Here is an 11602-nt window from a genome sequence, read left to right on the forward strand (position 1 = left end):
CTTTTAGTAGTTTTATGATTGATTTAAAGGGAAATGATAGATTTTAAATTGTTTTATTTATTTATTTATATTGAGCACCTCCCATCCAAATCTCTCCAAATGGAAAGATAGCAAAATCAACTTAATGATGAATTTTGCTCATCTCCCGTCCCCTCCTAAAATTTAAACTAAATACAAAAACTTAACAATCTTATCTCCCATCCCCTCTCCTCCAACCAAACACACGCCAAAGAGTATGATCCCACACGTCATTTAATAGAGTTAAATATATTTTTATTAAGAAATAAAAAATGACTAATAATTTTAATATTAATTACAATTCATAAATAATAATAAATAAAGAATAAATAATTACACCAAAACGAAGAACATTCGTTTTTTTTTATATAAATCATAAAAACAATAGTTCAAAAATGAACTCATTGATTTTTTTACATTACAATAAAAAGAGATCTATATATATCTATTCTCTATGTTTGTAAAAAATTTGAAAAGGTTAATATTATAATATTCCATGTTTTTACTTTATATAGAAAAAAAAAAAAGAGGTAATTCAGATAGATAAGATATATAACTAATTACAGAATAATTTGTTTTCATTTATAGAACAAATGTCTTTCATATTTAACCCAAATATGATTGTTTGAAATTGTATCAATTTCAATTTTAATAACTTCTTTTCAAAATGTTGCATATGAAGAAGAAATTGTTTCATAAAAAGTTTGAGGTTTATTATCAACAAGATATGTATAAAAATTATTTTCAAAAGATATACCTATTTTCTTTATATTTTGTTTCTTTTCAAATCATCACACGAAATTTTATTTGTAATATCTAAAAAAGATTGTACATCAACACTTTCAATTTTCAGACAAAAATTATTATTCAAGAATTTCACATTTTTATTTTCAACAACAATATTACTAGAAAACAAGTCACTTTTAAGAACAAGAAATCTATATATGCTCTCAAAGTATATTTAAAACTCTTGAAATTTAATCAAAATTTAAAACAAAGTATACATCTAAATGTATATATTTTTAAACAACTTTTAACTGTTGATTATTCAATCAACAATAAAAAATTTGTATTCTTCCTTACAAAATACATTATTCACTTGGTCAATTTCTTCTCCTATCTAAAGAAAAAGTGTGACTATGACCTAGAAACCATTAATTTTTTGCATTTCCTCTACAATAATTTCATAGACCACTAATGAAGAGGCAAGGTTTTATTTGGCTTGGGATACAAACAAAAAGAAGTAATATTTGGCTTAATGTAAGATATGTATATTGAAATTAAGCAAGAAAGCTTGTGGGGGTGCAACTCGTATCATCAACTTCATGAGTAGCCTTCACATTAAGTGCATCTCTTAGAGAGCTATGGGTTCGACCATAGAATACATAAACAATAACTCCTATTGCTAGCCATACAGAAACTCTCAACCAAGTAGCACCCCTTGAAAAATAGAGAAGACATAAAAATGATAAGAATTATATATTGTTCAATTAAAGGGGAAAAAAAATCTTTGTTAAGCAATGTTAGAGCAAACAAAATACATAAATGATACATTAGTTTTTTTTTTTAATTTATAATTCAACCCTATAAAACAATTTGGAATATAATGACTTATAATGCAAGAATTTCTCAAGTTTATAAATTTTATTTACGTCATATCACAAAATTGACCTATAATGTGAGAAATGTGTAAACTTTATCAACTATTTATCTCATACATCATACTAATAGACATTTTACAACTTCAAATATACAAGAAATGTACCTAAAAATCAAAGTTAAACACGATTAAAATTTACCGTCAATGAAACTATATTTATTCTTTTGTTTTACACAATTAATTTCTAAGAAATTCGAGATTCTTAGATCTCTCCCTTCCAAAAATTCGAGAGTTTGAACTCTTCTGGTCAATATCTAATCCCCAAATAATTACCTACGGGCTTTTCCATCGGTTTTCTATTTATACAATACTAATAACTAATAAGAGGTCTAACATAATACTTCAAATCTACTTTATTTGATATCTCTTTCTTTTGTATTAATTATTTTTCACCATTTTCTCTCTTCTTGGTTTCTTCTCAAAACATAACATAATCTTCGTTATTCGATTGTGATAAGTTAAATCAAAATCATTATCATGAGTACAAATTGAAAAGGCAACGTATTTAAATTAATGTCATTTTATATTACAAAAAGACTAAATTAATGTCAACTTACAATGATTAAGGAACTAAATTGATGTCATTTATTGGTTATTTAAAATATAAACTAGTGACAATTTCATTAGAGGAGTAAATTAATGTTCTTTATCTGTTAATGTTTATTTATGACAGTCACTTGACCTTTTATTCAGTGATTAAAATGCTGGATTTCTTTTAAATTTTTTTGAAAAGAAAGTCCTATATATTTTCAAAATTGAATGTGGATACTTACCCAAGATTAATAAGTAAATATGAATTGATAAGAATGGAAGTTATAGGCAGCAGAGGCACCAATGGACATGTGAAACCTGAAAAACAAATTTAACAAGAGTTATTTTTATTTCAAAACCTATTTTACAATGAAGATTCACTAATGTTTTTTTGTTTTTTGTTTTTAGCAATTCCAATCCTTCAAATTTTACTTAATCCACTAATATTCCAATTCCCAATTAAGATATCCCCTCAAAACATAAAAGAGAAAACATATAAGATGATTAAACATTCCTATGATGTTCTTGACAATTTATGATTTCATTTTATATAATCATAAAAATTGTAAACATATAATTTGAAATATTCATAAATTTTAATATTCATAAATGAAATGATAGATATTAGAAAATGTGTTATAGTAGTATTTGATACTCTATTTTAATATATTATAATAAATTTTAAATTGAACTTCAAAAATAACAAATATATATGTATAAATATATTGCAATAAATAATTGTAAACCATACCTCCAGAGTGTCCAAAGTTGTGTCTTGCATCATCCTTATCTGTACATTTTAGGAAGACAAATCCAGACAAAAGAAGAGCACCACCAACTCCACATAATGTAAATCGAATTGAACTGATAACAACAAACATAAAATGTGGTAAAATAATAATAAAAATTAGAACTTAAGAAATACTCAAATGGCATGCAACATTAATAAAGTATATAAATTTAATGTAGCTAATAATCAAAACTCTCCCATGCATAGTGTTCACTTATATAATCAATTGATAAAGTATTTAGGCATTTGATCATCTTAAAATTTTAGATTGAGCTAAATTTAAAAACTTATAAAATTAGAGATGTCTATTAGTTATAAACATATTTTCAGTGAACTTTCCTCATTGTTGTCTAAGTTTTTTTTTAACTAAGATTTCAAGATTAGGTTAACCCTTTGATTGGATAATAATTAAATAGTTAAACGGTTGAGGGTAGAGACCTCTCATCTCTATTCTTTCGTTTGAATCCTAAAGGCACGTCTTTTCAATTATTCATATAGATATACTATAATTTGTATCTAAAACTATTATTAATTTCAACATAAGAGACTCTCTATTCTCTCACGTCTAGAACCGAACATCTAGAGTGTGACTTGAGTGGTTTGTTAGTGGACTGTGATACTATTTTAAATTTGGATTGGACCTAACTCAATCTTATAAACATATTTGCAAGTCATGTCTCATCTGAAACTCCATCATACATATCCATAAGTTATTAATGTTTATGCAACTTGAAAAATTACACATCTGCCACTAAACACACCTTGTAAAAAATGTAGAAGAAGCTGCAAATGTGAGGATAAATACACCTAAGCATATGAACGCTATTACAAAGCCAACAATTTTTCTCTTATTACCATCATGTACATCTGCATCCATCCATAAACAAATAGGAGTGATGACAAAATTGGAATATGTCAAATCATATAAGAAAGTTCTAAAAAGAAATTATATATAATAGTATTAAATTGATGTTAAGGAGATTGATTGCATATATGGAGCAATAAATTTTACATTTTTCATGATTTTACATTTTTCATGATAGAGTTTAGTAAACATTAATTTTGGATAAATATAATTTAATTAAACGTTCATCATATAAGTGCTTATGAATAACTTATTTCTATAACAATATAAAATAAAGTCAAATTGTTTTAATATAAGTTTTAAGTAATTTTTATAGGCTATTCTAGAGAACCATGGAAATGAGCTGAAAACAACCTATGAACATGTCATAAGTTATTTCCGTAAGCTCACTAAAACTAACTCACATAATGCTTAGGTCAATATATAAGCTCAAACAAGTAAATTCAAACAGTTAGTAGAAAAGGAAAATCATAACTCACAGTTGCCTATTGCAAGATGTTTAGAAATAAGGGGATGATAAATTGACACATCCTCTTTAACAACTAAGGGTTTCTTGTTTGCATCTATTTCATTTGTCTCCAAATGGCTCCAAGCATACTCATCCATTGACTCTGAATCAATAGAAGGTGGCAATGGAACTTCATTTGGTGGAATATATGTTAGTATCAACACAGATATTGCTGCTGTGGTGAATGCAAGAAGGGCACCTACACTAACCTTTAGAAGACAAGCAAAGTAAACATTAGTACTATAAATAAAGATTTGTAAAAACTTTTCATTGTTCAAGTTAAATTGTGCTTGACACAAAGTAGGGCTAGAATTTAGTTGACAAATTTAACATTATCAAGAAAATTGTGCTCCAATATATGCACATATACAAACAAATCCGTCATGTCTACCTAACACTTTGTCTGCGTTATCAGAAAAGTTTGGATTCATTGCAATTGTACAATCACACAGTTATGTTGTCAAGAAATCAACATCGTAGGATGCAGATCAAATAGCTCATGCTTTGAGTTTGAATTTGACTCTGATTCAACGAACTTAACTTCTTGACGGCGGTGACTTCACGTTTCTTTTACTGCGAGGAATATGTTGTAGTACCGACAATTCAAATTGAACTCATGTCTGGTGTGCGACAGCGACACTGACATGTGTTTGTGTCCAACACACACATGACATTGACAGATGTGGTTCATTCAATCACTTTCCTTTTCTCAAATTATTATCAGTGTCATTTGTGTCCGATGCCTGTGTTAGTGTTTCATTCATGGCCATTATCTTAGTCTCATTAATCCAGTGGCCAAGTTCAATACTAGCCACCTTCATTTTTTGTAATTATAACATTAAATTGCACAAGACTTTTGCACATTGGGGTTAGGGATAAAATCAATTTCTTAAATTATAATTACTAGCTGCAACATTTTGGTTTGAGTTGTTTCTAGTTCTTGGCAACATTGAAGTTCATAATCTTGTCAAACACAATAAAAGAATCCTATGTGTCATTATCGTTACATTCAATTCCTTCTAGTTTTTCCTTGTCGACATGTCAATATTAGTGTCATGTCTGGTGTCAATGCTTCGCAATTGCAATTATAGTATTAGACTTACCATCCCAGCTAGTTGAGAGACATCCATGAAAAATGCCATGACTGCAGCAACAAGGCCAGTGAATATGGTACTCTTTACAGGAACCTGGCTGTGCTCATTTATGTCAGAAAAAAATGGTGGCAGAAGTCCATCCCTTGCCATAGTCATCAAAACTCTTGGCTGAAAGACATTAAACAAAAACACATCAATAATAAATTATGAAAATCTTCAAATAAAGAGAAGGAATACAAAAAACAAAAATTTAAGTTATTGAGTTTATTTGATTAGAGTTTAGTATACTTTGTTGGTTTATCTAAGTTTGTTTTGTTGATGGTTGTGTTAGTGGACATACTTTTTGATTTAAATTAATCCTTTTCAATAAATTAGTTTTGAATATTTTTTTTTTTTTTAAATGAAACAACTGTTATTACATAAACTGTTTTTAATTTAAAATGAAACAACTGTTATTACATAAACACTGTATAGCCCCGACACTTCAAATTGAGAGTGTCTAATGTTTGACACCTACATGACACTGACACATGTGGTTACATTCAATTACTTTTATTTTCTTAAATTATTAACCATGTCAATGCCAACGTCGTGTTCGATATATGTGTCTGTGTCAATGCTTCATAGGATAAAAGATGAAATTTAACAGAAACTGCAAAACAAAGCTTTGGAGGGAAGAATCAACTATAAACAACGTAAGAGTTAATGTATGAACATAGGACATAGAGGGTTCCAATTAATTTACCTGAGGCAACATTCCACCTAGCAATGATGAGCATAGTGCTGTAAAAGCACCAGCATTTATAATGTATCTGCAATCACAATCAAGAAAAATGACTTTCAAAACTTCTGCATACTTTGGTTTTGTATCATACTATAGGCAAAAACTTGTCTCTTATTATTACTTTTAATCATATCATGACACATAAATTGTTCACGAGGTATCAGATCAATGGTAAGTGCTTGACCTTAGAACTTCAAAGCACAGAGTTCAAATATCCTCGAAGACGGTTGTAAAATGTCATTAGTGTCACTTAAAAAAATTAAAACGATATAGAAATTCAAAGAGGAATGTTTTGAATTTATACAACTTACGCGGCCCATTGCATTCCATTGTCAGCAAATGCAGATGATAAAGGAGTGTCAGGATTGATATCATAGTAAGGTACTAAACCAACAATAACAATGGAGACCAACATATACAATCCACAACATAGAGACAATGAAGCACCAATTCCTAGTGGCAAATCTCTTTGAGGATTTTTCACCTGTTCATCAAACAAAGAAAATCACCATTAGAAAGTTTGAACTTACTCTCCAAGTTTTAACATACTGTCTGCAATTGCAATTGCGATCGTGACATCAAAGTTTTTGATTGTGTCCTAAACCACTTTATGGCCACATCATCCGTATTTGACTGCAATATTGAGGACTGTGACCCGGTCGCAAAGTGGTGATGGCAATTTGAAGTTTTTGCAAATTTTTGCATCAGTTGTATTTGAGTGCAATTTGACCTAAAAGCAATGTTCTTACAACCCTAAAGCATAGACAATGTTGGTTTATGGGTCAACCAGTTAAACCATTTGGTTTGATTCGATTTTTAAAACATTGTCTGAGAGCGGAAGTTGTGAGGAGCATGATATATTATCATTATCTATACCTCTTCAGCAGTGCAGGCAACTGCATCAAAACCTATGTATGCCAAAAATGCTGTTGCAGAACCAGCAACAGTTCCATCTACCCCAAAAGGAAAATACCTATTATCATTAAAACAAGAGAAAAAATTATTATTAATTAACTTAAAGATACCAAAAATATATATGGAGAAGGGGTATTGAAAAATAATGATGTAAATTACCCTGTAGGTAGTTGATATCCAATCCAACCAGTTTTGAATCCTAAGTAACCACCAGCTACTATGACAAACATCAAAGCACATATATTCACTGATGTGACTATGCTTTGTATCCTTGTACTCTGCATACAAGTAAAACCAAGAAAATTTAATTGGATATTTGAATTGATTGGTCACAATCCATTTATTAAAAGGATGCATTATATAAAATCATAATAATAATTTTTACGTCCATGAAAATTTATTGAGAATTAAAGTTAAATCTAGTTTATAAACACTCACTATCCTCAACCACTGAGACGTCTTTTAACTACGAATAAAACTGTGAGAGCTTACACATAATACCCATAACGGACAATACCTTGTCAAAGCGATGCATCAAACTTGTGGTCTGAACATTGACATAGACTAAGAGCTACTTTTCTGGCAAACCAAAAAGAGCTACTTAGGCACGCACGAGGGCTGACAGACCCCTTAGCCTCGACTAAGAGCTACTCTTATGGCAAACCAAAAAGTTCTACATTGTTTGGGAATCAAAGCTAAGGATGATTTATAAACACTCACTCTTCTCAACTCACTTGGTCGCTTTTTAACTAAAGACAAAATCTTAAGAACTTACATAAGACCCAAGACGAAGAATACCTCCGAAAAGTGGTGCAGCGACTTGCACCAACCAAAAATAAAAAGAAACAGTACCTCATACAATTTAGAAAGCTAAGCTAAGTTGAAAATCATAGTTATAAATAATTAAAAAATATTAAAAAATAACTTTTTACCTCTTTGATCCCAGTACAGAGAACCCAAGTAACAAGTAATACCACAATTGCTGCAAGTGGATCTACATCAACATCAATCCATGGAATATGTTGATAGGATAAAAATCCTGGAATATTGTTCACACCTCCAATAAGTGCAGCCTAACCAGAAAAATATTATATATGGTTAATATTTTTTTCCGTTTAAATAAGTCATCTGTTTCTCACAAGAGAGGCACTTTCAAAATCCAGAGTTCCATTAAGAGATAAGTAAAATCTAATCAAAAATTATTCCAAACAAAATTCGAATTTGGATAATTCTAATGAATTCAACCTTAACTGAACATATATAATTGATATACTATAACTTTGATTTATATCTAATTTATTATTTCAAATTCTGAATTAAAATGGAAAAAGATCTTCATTAACATAACATCATACCAAATTGGGGGTAATGCCACGAGCAACAACAGCTCCACTAACCCCATATTCAAGCATTAAGGACCAACCAATCAACCAAGCAACCCTGCAAACATATACCAAAGTATATCAATTTTCAATTAACAATAATATAAATTTTGTTTTTATATAAAAAGCCATGAAAATTGTATAGAATTGGACCTAAACTTTCACATAGAAATAGCACCTTAAACATAATTTTCTATGTTTTTCCAAAATGATACGATATCCTAACTAACTATTGAAGTGCATAAATATGATTGGACACATTTGTCTTTTGAGCTCGCTTCTAGGGTGAAAAACAAATCTATTTAACATAGTATTGGAGTTGGGTTAAGGACGACAATGTCAAAATTGATTTAGTAAAATTGATTTCGCTTAAAAGCAAATCAACTACTGAGTTGAATATAAAGTGATTTATATTTAAATACATTCATCTTAAAATGAATTATCGTCATTTAAAAACAAGACAAAATAATTTTACTTCAATAATACTTAAACATATCAAAATCAAATCTAGAATTAATTTTACCACCTCCAAAAATAAAACAAAAAAATACACAAAGAAGGTAGATGAATTAAGTACCCTTCACCAACACAAACGTATGCATAGTGATAAGCACTTCCAGCAGAAGGACATTTACTAGCCAATTCAGCATAACAAAGAGCTGAAAGAGTAGCTGCTATTCCAGCCACCATAAATGAGAGTGGCAAAGCAGGTCCAGCATGTTCCCTTGCAACTGTTCCAACCAAAACATACACACCTGCACCAATTGTTGCACCTACCCCTGAAATCAAAAACACACCCCAAAAATATTCAACAATTATAAGTAAAAGTAATTAATTGCATACATATTAAGAATAATGGTTACCATCATTTAATTTTCTTGATGTATTCAAAATACTAATTATATTTCCTAAATTACCATTTTTTATTTAATTTTGTATGAGAACTTGTTGTTATATTTAAAGATATTTTGAACATAATAACATTTTTTAGAGTTAGTTTAATTATATTTAATTGTTTATATTTTGGTCTTGACAATTTTTTGCTTAGAGGAAGTAATTAACAAATACTAACAACTAATCAACATATTCTCTCCGTTATTTATTATAAGTAAAAAAATATATTTTTATTTTTCTTTATTATAAGCAATTTTAACTAATTTTTTAATTTTTAATTTTACCATTTTTATAATATGTTTCATTATTTTTTTATAAATTGGTTGAATAATTCAAAAAAACTTTTATGTTGTCTAGTTTTAGGTAGAGAGTGGTAAATGAAAAAGCCACAAAAAATAATTAAGGATATTTTGTAAATATATATATATTATTAAATAAAATAATTATTAACTTTAACTGATTTCCTTAATATGCGCACAATTGGTTATAACAAAGTACAGATTAGAAATTCAAGTCAAAGGTCGTTTCACTTTCTTTGTAAAGGGTTTGAAAACATACCAAAATTCAAACAAGAAAGGACCCTTAAACCAAATAAAATAACATTAATAAAGTTTAATTTTGGTCTACTAATCACGAAAATAGTTTCTCCATTTTATTTTTCTCAAGTTTTGGTCTCTAACAATTGTTGCGAGAGATGGTGTGACTTAAATAAATACAAAAAAAAATAATAATTCGATTTGGAAGACTACTTTCGCGATACTGCTAAAATAAGAGTGGTGCAATTAAACCTAATAATAATAATTTTAATTGAAAACACCAAAAAAAACAAATAATAACTATAATTTCATTGTTTGTGTTTTATTGTTTCGTTTTGTATATCAAATTGTTACACATTATTGTTCTAAAGATTGATGTTAGAGCCTCTTAATTCTGGTGCGAAATCCGAAGTTGCAGGATTTAAATAACAACAAAAAATTAAAACATAAAAAGCACAACAACAACAAAAGCAAAAACAAAATCTGTATTATGAAAAGGTGAAACGGAAGTTGGAACTGAAAATGATGAAATCCATTCAAAACCTTTACCAAGGTGAAAAACATGATTGAAAATGAAATAAAAAAACCACACAATTTCAAGAGATGAGATAAACTAAAAGAATAAGAGAAAATTGAATTACCAATTGCCATGAGATCAGGAATACTTAACTCCTTAGCAAGTTGTCCATTATGAGAATTGTTGTTAACATCAGAATCAAATTTTTTTTTTCTAGTTAAAAACCTCCACGAACATGATGATGAACCTTCTCCTCCATTTTTACGAAACCTCATCACAAAAAAAAAATATTTTTCTTTTCTTACTCAACAAGAAATGGTTGAGAGTTGAGAGTGAAGTGAATAATAGAGAGACAAATAGATGATGCAGATTGGAGTGAGAGAGAAAAAATTATTATTCTTTTTCAATTTCTTTTTATTATAGTGACATTTGTTGAATGATTTGTGAATGTGAAGCTTTAAAAAGGTATCAATCAAAGAAATAAACTTTAATCTCTTTTCTTTTTGTTCCGAGATTTTGAGTTGTCATAGTTTTTAAAATAATTATTTTTTTATAGTATTTTATTATTTTGTTATAATATTTTTTAAATGATTTTAATAACAATGTTTTAAATATAAATTATAAATAGTTTTTCTTACAAATCTATTTTAAATATTCATTTATTTGCTATAATTTTTTTAAGTAATGAAATTTTAAAAAATTATTAAAATAAAAACTTTTTTAATAAGTTTTTCATAAAAATTATTATCGAGAGATATATTTTTTTTTATGTTAAAATCTATAATAGTGGATATTTAAGTTATTGAATGTTAAAAATTATGTTTTTATTATATAAAATATGAGTCTGAAATAATTTATATTATTTTTGAGTAAATTTTTATAAAAATCATTTTTAAGACTATATAGATAAAATTGCTTTTTTTAAAACTTACATAGTTTAATGATAATGTAAATTGTTTTACATTAATAACAAATTCAAATCGTTGATTACATAGTTATTTTATGATTCAGTTATGATTGTGTAATCAAATAACATAATCAATGGTTATTATTGTTTATCAGTGTAAACCAGATTTATACCGACAATAAATATATATATATATATATA

The 11602-nt window shown here is 28.1% G+C and overlaps 1 protein-coding gene across 1 annotated transcript; it reads right to left on the reverse strand.

The window, feature by feature from the left end:
- Positions 1-1019: 1019 nt before the first annotated feature.
- On the reverse strand, positions 1020-10912 carry LOC101493265 (cationic amino acid transporter 2, vacuolar-like). Its single transcript, XM_004489599.4, has 14 exons — positions 10619-10912; positions 9125-9326; positions 8521-8605; positions 8098-8238; positions 7325-7443; positions 7127-7223; positions 6562-6734; positions 6212-6278; positions 5476-5634; positions 4344-4581; positions 3761-3866; positions 2961-3073; positions 2452-2527; positions 1020-1458 (listed from the first exon to the last, which is right to left on the reverse strand). Exons 1-14 carry the CDS (start codon positions 10767-10769, stop codon positions 1299-1301), a joined length of 1887 nt encoding a protein of 628 aa, XP_004489656.1. The 5' UTR covers positions 10770-10912; the 3' UTR covers positions 1020-1298.
- Positions 10913-11602: the final 690 nt, after the last annotated feature.

This window comes from Cicer arietinum, chromosome 2 (assembly GCF_000331145.2).
Source record: "Cicer arietinum cultivar CDC Frontier isolate Library 1 chromosome 2, Cicar.CDCFrontier_v2.0, whole genome shotgun sequence".
Classification (NCBI taxonomy): domain Eukaryota; kingdom Viridiplantae; phylum Streptophyta; class Magnoliopsida; order Fabales; family Fabaceae; genus Cicer; species Cicer arietinum.